The following is a 16149-nucleotide window of genomic DNA, read 5'->3' on the forward strand; positions in this document are numbered from 1 at the left end:
AACCCTTTTTTTTTTTTCACATGCAATGCACGTGTACCAGTTAGTAAAATATAAAAGGGCAAACACGCGCGCGCGCGCAATTAAATCATTTTTTTATTTTTATCTTTAAACCCAATAGCAAGTGAAACATAGGACTAACACAATAAAAACACACAAAAAAGTACAAATAAGACAAATATGGATCAACCTTTTTATTTTTGGTGTATGCTATTGGTCTTTTGTGTTAAAAAAGTATTTCAAAAGACTTTACCATTTCTCTGCCATTACGGTTATTTTAAGAATTTATTTAGTTATAAAATGGTTTTAACTGTTTTGTTTTTATTGAAACCTAAAATATTAATTTAATTTAAAAATATCTTCTTCCACGTCTTTCTATACCTCCGTCAAGGCGTTCTAAGCTATGAGAAAAGGTAACAAGATCCAGTGGTCAAATGTATGCAACCCTTCTCTTCATTGGAGCTTAGAATGCCTCACATGTGTAGTTTTTTTTTACCATTGAATGGACATTCTTGTAGAGAAAAACCCTTCTTTCAATCCTCTCCCATTTACTTTTCAAAATTAGAGATAGACCCACCACCATACACAATAAATGTAAATACCAATTTATGTTCTCCTACAAATGTAGGCCCCCAGATCTTTTAAATTTCTTCCACTTTCAAAAATCACAAGTTGGATCTCTCAATTTTTAACCAATATGCAAGCATACCCCCAAATATGGTGTTACACAAATATTTCTTCCATCGCTTTCTTGATGGGTTCAGTGTACTCCTCGGTGTTTAGAATGAATGCCTCATCCGCGCAACCATTTATGCCAAAAAATGAAGGCTGGAAACTAGCAATTCAAAAACTAACAGAGGCCCAAAAAAGACGAGAACCTCCAGCACAGCGGATCAGTGAAGACTCGAAAACAAAGGCTGGAATTCTGGCCAGAAGGACTTCTAGCATGCCGGGGACACCGAATCAGCTAAAAGGCCAGAAAACAAAGAATTCTAACAGGGCAACAACGCCAAATCAGAAGGCTACAAAAATAATAACATCCATGGAAGGCTCCATAATCAATCATCTGGAACAAGAGAGGTTCCCCACACACAGAAACTTGTGGCCATGGAGAGTTTATCAGGTTGGGAGGGGATTTGGGCCAATAATTTTAGAAACTTATTGAGTGTATAATTGAAATACTAAGATTTTAACATGTTATGGGCTACGCTAGGTAGAATAGCTATTTACCCATGCCTCCTCCTACAATAAGTATTCCGAATTTGTTAGGAGCAGAACCTCATTAGGAATAGTTATTCACCAAACACAAAAAAAGGTATTCCATTGAGAATGAATCAGAATAAACATAGCTATTCTGTGAACCAAATGAGCCGCAAGTATCTCACAATCAGCAGTAAAGAATTACATGGAAGAGCTTTATCATCTTCAAATTCACCGTTCATACATCATTTTCAATAACAAGATACTAGAGGCTCTTTTGGTAATAAAATTGTTGCATGTATATGAATAATCAAGTCTACTTGGGGACACCAATAGAGTTTTGTGTCATGATCCCTAGGGTTTTTTTTTTTTGTTTTAAGAAAAAAGAAAACACAGAATTGGCCATGACTAAAAATCCTCTTTTCTTTCGTACAACTTTTATGTAATTTATTTGTAATTACTAATAGATATAAATTTTTTTACTAGCATAAAAAATAATTCAAAGTAAAAAAAGTACATCATATTACTATCTTTACCAAATAAGGGTAATTCAATAATGCTATTACAATAAAATGAGAATATCCATGTTATAAAGCATTAAAAACCCATATTCTCAAGAATCCTAACGTGTGAACCGAACAAAAGTATTTCTTTCAATTTCAGACATAAAATTCACCAAAAAAGTGATTCAAAAATTTAGAACATGCACTAAGGTGGCCCCAAAAAAAGGGCAATAACATCCAAAGCAAATCTAATGATAATAACAATAGTTAAAATAAAACACTGCATTAGATAAAAGTACATAAACAAATTATAGTAATTTTTACATTTTCCTTTTGGGAAAAACACAATTAAAAAAAAAAAAAAAAAGAGCAGAAGTCTGTCCATTTCATTCTTTTAAAATAAAACAAAAAAATAAAAACAAAAACCAGTGTAGAAAGAAACAAAGGGTCTGAAGAAGGCAGAACATATTGAGAAGGGTTAGCGCATCCTATAATATTGAGTTCTGGAGACCTGGCAACGCTTACCAATCAATGAATATTTGAGCGTTATATCCACATCTCTGGGATTCTTCTTGTTGGGCGCCACACTCATGCTCCCAACCACTGCCTCCCCTTCACATATGGTCAGCACATCTTCCAGGTACAGCACCGTCTGCTTCCAATGAGTCGCCCTTGACTTTGGCCCTGCCGTCCAAAAAAAATATTACTGCCATTAAGTAGTGTCAGCTCTAAAAACCTAGAAATAGAAACTAAACCCCCAATAAAGAAATTTAGCTGGTATTTTCATGCAAAAAATTAAAAATATAACTGTGCGCATGTCCATTTTTGTCCTTGAAACAAATAATAGCTAATAAATATGATTATTAGAACAATGAAAACACAAAGAACACATATTAAAAGATATTAAAATAAAACAAATAAATTAATTATAATCATTTTACATAATCATTATATTTTAAAGTTTAAAATGAATTTTTAAAACTCCCAAAAACAATCCGGTTGTATGTGAGGTTCCAAAATAGTGAGAGTATTTTCTCAATGATTCTTATTATTTTTCAGAATTTTAGGGATATTTTTATTGTAATTTGATTTCAATTTCACATGAGAAATTTTTAAAGCTTTTTTCATCAAAAATTTTATACACAATGATTTAGTCCGCAGAGTTCTGGGTACTACTCTTCTAAAGTTGGTTTCCAACTATTCACAATTGCGGAAAATTGACAACTGAACAATACAAATAAAGGTGTTGTCACCATTTATTTGCAATAAAATCAATTAAAAAAATGCAAAATCAACAATGGCAGTTGAAGCACTTCCTTTATGACAGCAATTGACACTCATTCAGAATCACAGCACAAAAAACACAAACAGATGACACAGCCAGCCAATAAGACTTTTCTCCATTTTCAACAACAGTGTTTAACCAGCACATGATTTTCTAATGCATGTTTGTTCGGGGTATGAGCAAATGTAGAATTAAGAGAGTACGAAATATATCACAGGCACAGGCATGACTATATATATATAGCCCATGATCATCAGAGTTTGATCAACAATACATAATATTTCACCAAGATTTTATAGAGAAAGTACAAAGAAATGAACCTGTAGAGAAGCCTGTGATCTTGTGACATTTTGTAAACGACACATCAAAATATGCTATCACAGCATGGATGTAATCATCACGCTCTGCCACAAGCTTAAACGGAGCGGTGAACGAAGCATCCCCTGGGGCCATCTTGGAGATGTCCATTGTCTGGATCATGAAAGTAAATAATTCAATCCAGTGAAGGAATTAACATATCCAAATCCAGCTAGAAAGAAAAAAGTAACACCCAGTGCACGAGGCTCCCTTGCCAACAGGGGTCTTGGGAGGGCAATACATAGAGTCAAATCTCCATGCTCAGAGAGACTTTCCATAATTCAAACCTGTGATCTTCAGGTTTGGATGCTATTCCTCACCATTGAGTCACGGCTCATCCTCTAGCCAGAAAGAAAATAAAAACAAAACTAAAAGTTGATCACTAGAATTGAGTATATTTCCCACCTTCAGTAATTGGCAATTTGTTACGATCTGATTCTGGTCAAAAGTGTCAACAAGAGGTTCCATCATGGATTGTTTCTTGATGCAACTCATGTCAAAGCCATAAACATCATTCCAAACTGAGTACAAAAGATTTATTTAAAAAAAAAATAACAAAAATAAAATATGATAAAGTGCATTGCAAAAGCAGAATTAGTGGAAACACTACAGGGAGAAGGGACTCCACCAATGATCCAAGTAAAAACGCATAATATCCCATGAAGATGAACACAATGATAATCATTCATCTACTCAGATATGCAAGAGGTGAAGAGACTCACATTCGATCTTATCATCTTTGTATTCAGCATCCTCAATGGCTGTCAAATAGAGAGAAGCCTTGTCTGGTAGCACAATTCCATCATCAACCTGAGAACAAGCAGGAGTAAGACTAAAAAAACATCATCAAGTTAAAGAATAACAATAAAAGCCTTTACCCTAGAAAGATTGCAAGAAGAAACATTATTATAAAATGTACTGAAGTAGCAAAAGCTTTTCCCACAAACAAATACAAGAATTAGCATATAATATAAATATATAATGCATAAAACTAATCTTACAGCAATGAAAGCTCAACATAGTTACCTGGAACGTTGTACAAGCACTATACATATATCAATACATACATATGAGAGTGTATTCAATTTTTAATGGCACATCACTAGAGAAAAATCAGGTAGTGTATTCTCCCAGTTTATAACACAGCATAAAATATAAATCATAATGTGAAAGTATCATTCCACTTACCAGCCACTTATCACGAGCATACAGGACAGTATTCAACATATTCTCATATAACAGAAAATAGCCCATCCACTCTGAAATAATAATATCCACTTGAGCAACTGGAAGCACAAGTTCTTCTACTTTTCCTTTCAAAACTGTAATCACTGTAACACCACCCCAAAAAAATGACCCAGGGGTTTAAAAAACTCAAAATTTGTGGAAAAGAAATAATAAGTGGCATAATGAAAACATAAGAACAATTAGACAAATGATAATCACCATTTGAAAACCCATTTGCATCAACAATTTCTTTTGCCATGTCAGCGATATGTGAGCACTCAACCTGGCAATAATAAGGTTGTAAAATCAGGCTTGTGACATTATTGCAGAAGTTGAGGAAAAAACTATTCTGATTAACATAATAAGGTGCAAACTATGGGCACTTGGGCATGCAATCAGGTCATGGTATCTTGATGCTTGAATAAGCTATGCTGTTAATCCAGATACTAATTGAACTGGAAACCAACCATTATTCAGGACATAGCATCTTGATGCTCAGATACACTACAAGTTGTCAATATAGGCACTCCTACAGAACTAGAAAACTAACCTAATCATAAAATTTCACCATTAGAAAGTACAATGAGAAATGCTACTAGAAACCCCATTTGCAATCTCAAGAGTACAAACACAATCATGGCTGAAAAAACCCAGTTGCTAAGATTAGTATAATTATGCATACATTCCAGATGGTGTCATGAATTTGGCTGATCATCCAGTTTGGAGGGGTAAAGCACTCAAAATGGGGGCAACCTCAATCTAAAACCATTCCAGTAAATAGATATCTGATTCAAGCCCCAAATGATAAATAGATATCTAATTCAAGCCCCAAATGGTGTATCAAATCATAAAAATGTTTGAGCAAGGCGGTTGAAGCATAATACTAGAATGCCAACTTCAAGGCAAACATAAAGCTGCCTCATAACCCTCATCATCCAGGATTCAGGGGCCATCAGATAAAGTACTATTGTGCTTCGCTTAGCACAATAATAAGTGGACATACCCTTGGGTGCAGCTGCACTAAACTTGATCTTTTAAAATACTATTTCGTATAAAAAAGATCTACAATGCATGGCCATAGATGCAGAGTCATGAGTACAATATGAGATGAACATGGGGGCATATCATATTCTATAAAACTATATATTCAGAGAAATTCTCACTATATTGCTTTTTGCCCTTTTTCTAATTGTAAATGTACCCAAGTCTATTATATTTTTAAACAAAAAGCATTAGTATAATTGACATTTATGAACATCTAGTGCATCAAATAATAGGATGGGAGGAATTAGGGGTACAGCCTTATTTAACACAGATCCAGCTACTTTATGTTTGTGTTTATAGAAAACAAACTCCTCAAAGACCAATTAGGAATTGAGAACTCCAGCATAACTAATTAGCCAAAAGCCAGGGAATGCAATCTACGCTACAAAACAAAAGTTCTCTCGCATCCCCTTCTTTTAGAGCCTTATTTGTAAGCTAGCAAACAAATGCACGTGTAGTGGCAATGTAGAACAATCCAAGGTGTATTGTTGCAGAAATACCACCTCACTAGCACCACAAATGTCCTCAACACCATAAATAACCCTTCGTGATATCAAGGCTAATAATACAAACTACACACCTGGTGGAGATAGAAGCATGCAATTTTGCACCTAAAACAACACCCCACCACCCCCCCCCCCCCAGGGAAAAAATAAAAATAACAATAAAAGGCAGAGGTCATGCTGCACCACTGATACAAATGTGTTTAAAAGATGTGATTATGGTAAATATCACAAGAAACTTATCAACCAATATATATTTTCTATGAAGACATTACGATAAGAAACAAAAAGATAGAAGATAAAACCACATACCGCATAAACATGTTTTGCTCCAGCTTTTGCACAAAAAAGGGACAGAATTCCAGTCCCAGCTCCCACATCAAGGACAACTTTGTTCTTGAATAGAAACTTATTCTTATAGATAACATTTTGATATGTCTTAGTTCTCACTACATCCTTCAGCATTTCCTGAAATGCAAGAGCAGTCAGGGGAACATATCCCCAATATATTGAAAAATGCATTTTAGATATTGGACTAACATAAAGCATCCATAATTAGAAAACAGATAAAAGCCTTGGGATCTGCTGAGGATAATAAAGACAGTGATGACAAGAACATCATCGTTCTTTTACAGAAAAGAATACATATTAGAAGAATATAGAGAATGTACAAAGAAGAACACAAGGAATCCTCAAATCAAAAGGAGAACAAGAAAATAACAGACAATCAACTCAATAAAGCCTTCCAGTCCCGCTTAACATCCTCAAAACAAGCCCCTTAAAACAGCCTGCAGTAAAAGCTCAAAGAGATGCCAAAAATTGTATCCTCTCTCCCAGAGCAAAGATGAGGCCAATTTCTTTCCCAAAAAAGATTAATGCATTCTACTCCAACCAGATCCCCCACAAACATCAAAGAATTAACACCTTCACAAACAAAAAGTACCCTTACTCCTGAATCCTGTAAAAGAAATACCCAATAAATCTTCCACCGTCTTCAGACACACCCAAACCTCACCAAATAAGCCAAATAATATACTCCACATACCCCCAGTAGACAAGTAAAAGAATAGTGCAGAAATAGATGAGAAACAGTCTCAGAACTGTTACAGCGCGCACGCACACACACACAAAAAGACCATATGAGAGGCCAATTCATTCGAAGGCCTCCTACTCAGAATGGCTTGAAATATCAGTAACAGATCATGTAATGATCTCTATAGCAGTGCAAGTGTGTAATGGTTGTTGCCACCACAAACACGGGACATTATGTAACAGGTACGACACCACGCCTTTTTGCATTACCAAACTTGTCAAAAATAATGTTTTAAAAGGCTCAATGGAGGCTCACCTCAAGGTAAGGCATGCCTAAAATGCCTTGAGGCTCAATCTAAAATACCAAATTCCAAAAAGGCTAACGCAGTACATGCTAACACCCTACGCATTTTGGGTGTGCCATTCTCAAGGTAGATTTGGCTAAAAAATTTTACTCCATGTTTATATGAAAGGAGGAAAATGCAAAAAAAGACTCAAAAACCTATTTTAGTCATTCACGGCCAGATAATGTAACAGCTCATAACAATCTGTAACACAATCAAAAGAATTTTGAGATATCAAACTACAATGATCTCAAAAGCCACTGACACCGTTACATTACAGCTGAAATGGCTGTTATGTACCGGTTTTTAAACTATGCTAATAAGGGCCATCAATCAAAAAATGCTCTAATCTCACGAGGGAATTTGGCCTCCCAAATACGACATAAAGACACATTAGACCAGATGTAATGACAAAAAAAAAGGATTTATAAGAGTAATCACTAGAAGAATCCAAATTCACATCATAACATCCCTCCCTTGCAACACAACAAGCAAGAAGAAACCTCCTCCATCTCCTTATTGTTCAAATTCCTTCAAAAATGAAAATCCCAAGAGGAAGAATCACCATTAAGAATTAGAAAAAAGGAAATAACCACATAATGGAGCAAAGAAGGATGACAGGGAAAAAATATTCAATAATGATGATCCCCAACCCAAACATCCACCCAATAGTAAATATGAGCGTCATTGTAACGCTTTAAACTTTGTCAAAGGAATAAATAAACAGTAAACTTGCAAAATGAACCTCCAAGGGATCTAAGATAAGCATCTAAGACCCATATTAACATCCCAACCATTCACCTACAAGACAAATTCACTTATAAATCTGTACCACAAGGAGTTCACCTCTAAGAAAAGTCTTCATAACCATTTACCCAAAGCAGCTGTTTTTATAGACTCCAATTGCCAAGACCTAGACCCCCACATCCTTAAACCAGACACAGCCTCCCACCAAACCAAACAAAGTCGACTGAGAGTGGTACAACACCTAAATAAAATAAAGCACCCTTCCACCCACCTAAATGCTTATTCACCTTAGCAACCACATGATATGAAAAGGCTAATGACCTTAACTCCTAAGGAGGATTTCCAAAAGTCAAAAGCCAATCTAAAACACCATGCCAAGTAGAGAAAACAACTCCAAAGCCCTATCAAAATTAAGATTAATAGCACCAAGATCACTTTTCCACAAGTTCATTCTAAAATCAAAAGTCCTTTTAAAATTTTATTATAAAAAAAAATGGAGAAAAACTATATTAAGAACCAAAATAAAGTACAATCGCAGAGGGAAAGATGTCGTCAAGATACAATAAACTACAACCAGAAAAATTACAAAAGAACTGTCCTCTTATCCCTTTGAAGAGATAAACCCCAAATGACACAAGAAGAGTGGGCCCAAACAAAGACAAGAACGTCACTCTCTCCAAAGAAACTAGGGCAGGATGCACACCCCATAGAGATTCTTATGTTCTTCTCAATCCAAAGGGTCCATAAGATAGTGAAAACTGCTCCACCCCATAATAAACTGCCCTTTCAACTTGAGCCAAAACCCCGTGCTTCACAAGCAAAAAATCCCTCACATTGCAAGATACCACCCAAGCTTCACCTGTGAAAGAGAAGTACAACGCAGAAAGAGGTGAACTTTCATTTCATTGGACTCACTATGCATTAAGCACAACTCAAAGACCTATAAGGCCTTCTTATATGTAACACATGTGTATTAGTCCTATTTGCTATCAGAGTGCAGATAAAAGTCATGATTTTCCAAGGAACCTTAGCCTTCCAGATGATGTGGCTCTCACGGAAAACAATGGGAGAAGGGTTTTTTAAAAGGTGCAAGAAAAAATATTTAGAAGAGAACCCCAGAGAATCATCCTCCCACACTTTCTCATCTTCCCCATTGGTAGATACAAAATGGTTCAATACAAAAAAGGAAGTTCGTCAGCTTGCCAACTCTCTTTCATTGGGATTCTTGGAAAAAATAAAGACAAATGAGCTGATAAGCATGCTAAGGAGAGAAGAAATCTTTAACAAACAAGCCATCATTAGTTCCAAAAATACCTCACCCACCCACACATCCTCTCATAAAATGCACCCTATTTCCATTCCCAACTTTAAAGCAAGTGAGGAAAAAATTACCCACCACTTGGGACACACAAACTCCCAAGGGCATGCATGAGAAATAATACTGCTTCCTCTTGCCTCCCCCTTATTACGATTAGTCTATATTTACTTTTTTGATCAACTTACGCCATGTGGTGGAAACCTCCACAACCATTTACCAATTAGGGTGATGTTTTTTAATGCCACACTATCATGCCCCAGTTCCCTTCAAATTTAGGTTTATTTTGACCACTTTTCAACTAACTAAATGCTCTCTTCCCATGATCTGCCCAAAGAAAGTCATGCATTAACCTCTCTAAAGGGAAAAAGCTGTTGTAAATTATAAGCATATTCATATTCGCCAAGAATTTGTATTGTCGTTTAAGAAAATAATAGTGTCATCAACAAAAATATAGAATGGGGTAATACCACCCTTTTCTTCCCCACCTTAATAAATATCACAAGCCTCCTATCCACATCGCTATCTACTAATTTGTTCAACGCATACATCACAATAACAAACCAAGAAGGAGATAGTGGATCGGTGGATCCCCTTGCCAAAACTCCTATGAAGACTTAAACCACAATTATAGCTCCCCACTTACAATCACTAAGAAAGGAGCATTAGATAAACACCCTTTCATCCAATTTTGTCATTCTTCATCAAACCTTTCCAACAGAAAACATTATCTAAGAACTCCCAACAAACACAACTATGGGTTTTTTTTTTTTTAAATCCAACTCAAAAACTTTATTGTATTTTTCTATGATGAAAATTCTCCACCGCCTAGTTTGCTACTAAGGTTGCACACACAGTTTGTCTAGACCCAATGAAAGCACTACCAACATCCAAAATAGTATCACAAAGCACCAAACTCAACCTAAAAGCAAGAACCTTAGCCTGTATATACTAGTCACTAAACTGATTGGACAAAAAACCAATACCTTAGTGAATGTACGCTTCTACTAGGAACCAAGGTGATAAAGGTAGAATTAACACTTTTCCCCAAGACCCTACTCCCATACTCCACCCACCACATCCCAACACTGCTTTAAAAAGGCAATATTAAACCCAACCAAAACTTTAGACTTATCCCTCTCTAAACCAAACACCACCATTGTCACTTGCTCTTCCTCAAAATGACATTTGGGTGTCGGAAGATTGTTGGGATTTTTGATTAAATGGATGGCCTAACATAAAGATAGGCCTCTCCCTCTATTTATATGCATATCAAATACATTCTAATGACCATAATACCCTTGCTAATTCTCACTAATTAACATAACGCTAACACACTTAATAGTACTAAAAGACTAAAATAATCATTAACACTCTCCCTCAAGCTAGAGCATAGATATCACATGCACCTAGCTTGTTACAAATAATTTAACATGAGCAACTCCCAAAGCTTTGGTAAACAAATCAGCAAGTTGCATATCGGACGTCACATAAGTGGTAGTAATGAGCTTTTGCATAAGTTTCTCCCTAACAAAATGGCAATCAACTTCAATGTGTTTCATTTGCCATGAAAGGCTGAATTGGAGGCAAAATGAAGAAAAGCTTGATTGTCACACATCAACTCTATAGACTAAGAATGTGGAAAACCTAATTCTTCCAACGTGTTTTTCAACCAAACAAGCTCACATGTAGCATGAATCATGGCCCTATACTTTGACTCAGCACTCAACCTAGCCACTATAGTTTGTTTCTTACTCTTCCAAGAAACCAAATTACCACCAACAAAGATACAATGCCCAGTTGTGGATTATTTGTCTGAAGGTGATCTGGCACAATTAACATCGGTCTATCTCTAAATGTGATATAAGAGACCTATCCCAGGTGCACCTTTGAGATATCTCAAGATGCAAATTACTGCATCCCAACGACTTGTCCTCAAGAATCCAAGAACTGACTCACAACACTTGTCATGGAAGATATGTCAATTGAGTGACTATGAGATAATTCAACTTTCCAACAAATCTCCAGTAATCATCTAGGATTAGGCAACAAATCACCCATATTCGGCTCGAATTTGCTACAAGGATGCATGGGTGTATCAACCAGTTTGGATCCTAACAACCTAGTCTCATCCAACAAATCAAGAACATACTTCCTTTGTGACAAAACAATTCCCATACAAGATCTGGATACTTCTATACCAAGAAGTATTTCAACGGTCCCAAATCTTTGGTTTGGAACTTAGTCTATAGAAAATGTTCAAGGCTCTAAACACCTTGATCATCATCACTTGTAATTACAATATCATAAAAATACACAAAGAAGGAACTTACCCAATGAAGTATGACGATAAAACACAGAGTGATCCACTAAACGCCGTTGAAGGCCAAACTCAAGTACTACAGCACTGAATCAACCAAACCATGCTTTGGGAGACTGTTTTAAACCATATAATACCTTTTTGTATCGACACACTAAGACTAACTCCCTCTGAGCAACAAATCCAAGTGGTTGCTCCATATAGACCTCCTCAAGATCACCATGCAAGAAAGCATTCTTCACATCTAACTGATGCAAGGGCCAGTGACAAGTGGTGGCCAAAGAGATGATTAGACGTATTGACGTAAGTTTGGCAACCGCGAAAAAAGTGGCAAAACAATCCAAATCATACACCTAAGTATACTCCTTAGCGATAAGAGTGCCTTCATACAAGCCACAGAACCATCAGGGTTGACTTTCACATTGTATACCTAGTAACAACCAACCACAGATTTTTTAGGAGGAAGAGATACCAATTCCCAAGCATCATTGTCCTCTAAGCATTCATCTCTTCAACCATCACATTCCTCCACCCTCAATGGGATAAAGCTTCTAAAACAAATTTAGGAAGGGCAGCATATGATAAGTAGTAACAAAACAATAATGTGAGGGTGATTAGAGGTCATAGCAAACAAAGTTGGAGATGGGATGTTGTGCACATATGCTCCAAAAAAAAATGGAAGGATCAACATCGTGTGGAATGTAATCATCAAACATAGAAACCGAAGGCACGGTAGTAGAAGTTAAAGGGGACTCTCTTTCTTGGAGTCGTCATTGTGAATACAACTGCAACTGAGGACAATCGAAACAATGAGAAGGGCAGCAAACTAGAATCTAGAAGATTAGGCAAAGGAAGATACGCATTGAGATCGTAAGCACTTAGGTACTGAGTGTAGTAGATATAGATTCAAAGAAGGCAACATATGTAGAAACAAAGAAGTGATTCAAATTAAGACTAAAACAACAATATCCCTTTTAAGTATATGAGTAGCCTAGAAAGACACATTTTATAGCACGAGGATCCAACTAATCCACCCCGGAAGTTAGCTCACGAGCAAAGGACACACCCCCAAATATACAAGGAGGTAAAGAGAATAGAGGTGAACTAGGAAAGAGAACAGAGTAAGGAATTTTACCACTAAGAATAGAGGACGGCATCCTGTTGATAAGATAGCAAACAATAAGTACAACATTACTCGAAAACACTTTAAGTATATGCATTTGATAAAGTAAAGTGCAAGTGATTTCAATGATATGTCTATTTTTCCTCTCTACAACCCCCTTTTGTTAACGAGTGTGAGCCATTGTTTTAAATAACGGTCGTGAATGTAACATCGTTACGTAATTGTTTTTTGGGCCCTTGATATCGTCATGCACTGCAAAATCGGTGGGAAGAAAAATCCCAATTATGGCGGTACGGACCGCAACCATTACATAAGTATCTAGGACCGGACTGCCTCAAACTTTGGTTTCAAACCCATTAGAACCCGAAGAACTGTCATCTGCTCCCTCTGTTTCTACATCTTACAAACATCATCGGCTATAGGTTGCACAATGTTAAGTTCCTCTTGAGTCCTGAATGCATTTCATCTCTCCAAAATACTCCGCAATGCTCATATCTCCTTGTTGTAACTAAAAGTACACCCAAGATAAATCACACATACGTGTACTATTACCAGAGTACAAAAGTTGGCCACAATCCCAAATCTCTTTGCATGTATTTAGATGCATGATGCATGCACATTCGTGCAATCTAGGGCTTTATCGAGGTCCAAGAAATTTACAACTAGGCTCTACGAACACCAAACAACAACTAACGGATTACCATGAGTGTATGGTCGACAAAGATTGAATCTTTGAGCAAAACACATGCCCAATAGCTTGATAATATGGTCGAAGGAAGGAATCAAAATATGTTGGGAGGGAAAAAAGCTAAAAGAGGTGGCTTGAAACACTCTCATGCACTGGTACATGGGGTCAAGACTGCTGGCAATAATCTGACACGTGACAGCACATGGGGAGTTTTACGATGATGGGGTTTGTAGTTTTATAGTTCAAAGGATTCTATTTCTAACTAAATGGTTGGTTTTGTGAAATATTGAAAGAGTTGTAGTAATTCTAAGAAAGGCAATGACAGGAGGGTGTTGTTCCGACAACTGCTGAGTTCAGTTTGGTGGTAGGGTCTAAGTTGGATCTTGCTCTAAAATCATGTTGAGATTTTTTATTAAATGAATGACCTAACACAAAAAATAGGTCACTCGCTCTATTTTTATAATACATATCAAATATATTCTAATGACCATAATACCCATACTAACTCTCATTAATTAACATAACACTAACACACTTAATCATACTAAAATACTAAAATAACCATTAACAAAGATCATCGTCATCATAAAAAAGAAAAAACATGAAAAACCTTAAATAACATGCATCAAGGGGTAACCCCCTAACGCATTTCACCGATTAATATATACAAGAATAGGAAGAATTAGACATGGGCTAGAGACTCCCATGATGAACTCCAATGAAAATGAAAGATGAAATTACGGCAGCAGATTCTACCTTACATCATTAAATGCCTAGGTCAGCTTAAAACATAGAAGCAACCCACACTTTTCCTTTTCTCAATGGGGAGAGGACTGCTTACAGTGACAAATGCTCTAAGCTATACAAGTCAAGGACAGCAACAAAAAGTAGCAAAAAAAAAAAATTTATAAAAAAATAATAATAACAACAAAAACATAAGTCCCACTATATGGGGTTAGCAAGCTGAATGCTGCATCAGAACCACAATAACTAAGAAATCAATATGAACAAAAATGTCAAAGACGCCAAATATATTGAAATGGGAAACCAAAACCACCAAATGTAGAACTGTTTTTACATCCAAATGCAGCACACTTACTTCATGAATACCTGCAAAAACAGAAACGACAAACATAAACAAAATAAGTTTTAGAAAAATAAAACTAAAAATTTCAAATTTATAACCATCAACATCTAAAAGGAGGTCCGAACCCCCAAAAAAATGAGAAAAGAAAACCATGCCAACCCAACATAAAGCATACACACATTTTTTTAAAAAAAATCCAAGCTCGTATGCAAGCACAAACACACAAACAAATAAAACAAAATTACTCTCCGTAGAATGAAACAAGTGAAAACTAAAATAAAGCAGCAATTTTGGTTAGCGTCGAAGTGTTCACAAGCCTGTCACTGACATTTTTTTTTCATGTCTGCAACCGATGAAAGTTGCGATTTTGATACAAACAAGATGTAAGGCATCAGTTTTTTCCGCTCATTCTCTTGAATTTGCCACCATGTTTCAAACGAAAATTTAAAAAAAAAATTCACCTAAAACGAAATATTTTCCCGTCTAATTACTATCTCCCAAAGCAACCAAATAAAGCAAAGAGGAGAAACCTCCAGTCAACTAAGACTAATAAAACTCTTTAACTTGCCTGACCTTTACATTCAAATCACGAACTTGAAAGACAAGTTGCCAAACAGAGGGAAAAAGCAATAAAAAAAATAGTAAATTACCGAAGTGGGAGTAGGAATCGAAATAGTAGTCGGCGCTGGTCTTGTCGCCACCGATGGTGGAATCAACGGGCTCGCACGCGGAGTCGTCAGCAAGGTTCGAGCTCTCCGTCGTCGCTTCTTCCATAGTCTCACACTCCTCTATACTCATCGCGGCGGTTGCATCGTCGTGGAAGCCGTTGCTACGAATGTCCGTCGCGGAGCTTCGCTCGTTGGCACTCTCTGGCTTAGCCATTTCGCTGGCAGTGCTAGGGTTAGGGTTTTTGCAGCGCCGCCGCGCGTGAAGAGGTTCTTAGGTTACGCCGCTGATAGCTTTTCCGTGAGCGGGGTGGTTTTGCTTCGACTACTTTAAAGTTGAAGCTGTTTTAAATACAGGGGTTTAGTTCTTTACTGTTCAGAGTAGGCGTCGACGATGCACTCAGGGCCAAGGCAATTGCCCCTTTTTGCTTGCCAGTTAGAACTTAAAAGCAAGGTGCTTAAAAAAAACGATGTCGTTTTTGCATGAGAATATGGTTAATTCATTATGGTCCTTGTTGTTTTGGTTGGGCGTTCTGGTTTTTCCTTTTTTGGTTGTGGTTATTGGCAAAAAAATAAAAAAATAAATAAAAGGATTTTTCTTAAGGTTTAAAATTTTCACAAACCTTTCTTCATTTTAAAATTTTCATAGTACTCTCTAAAATTTTATCAAAAAAATATAAATTTCTTCTTGTATAAAAGATATATTTTTAAA

The 16149-nt window shown here is 36.4% G+C and overlaps 1 protein-coding gene across 1 annotated transcript; it reads right to left on the minus strand.

Moving 5' to 3' along the window:
* Positions 1 to 1964: 1964 nt before the first annotated feature.
* LOC131158039 (probable protein arginine N-methyltransferase 1.2) lies at positions 1965 to 15837 on the minus strand. The gene is made up of 9 exons (XM_058112591.1): positions 15423 to 15837; positions 14785 to 14795; positions 6429 to 6584; positions 4789 to 4852; positions 4531 to 4673; positions 4065 to 4152; positions 3748 to 3863; positions 3306 to 3456; positions 1965 to 2384 (listed from the first exon to the last, which is right to left on the minus strand). The coding sequence occupies exons 1-9, from the start codon at positions 15652 to 15654 to the stop codon at positions 2179 to 2181; spliced, it is 1167 nt and encodes a 388-aa protein (XP_057968574.1). The 5' UTR covers positions 15655 to 15837; the 3' UTR covers positions 1965 to 2178.
* Between the last annotated feature and the right edge of the window lie 312 nt (positions 15838 to 16149).

Source organism: Malania oleifera, chromosome 6, assembly GCF_029873635.1.
Source record: "Malania oleifera isolate guangnan ecotype guangnan chromosome 6, ASM2987363v1, whole genome shotgun sequence".
Taxonomy (NCBI): Eukaryota; Viridiplantae; Streptophyta; class Magnoliopsida; order Santalales; family Ximeniaceae; genus Malania; species Malania oleifera.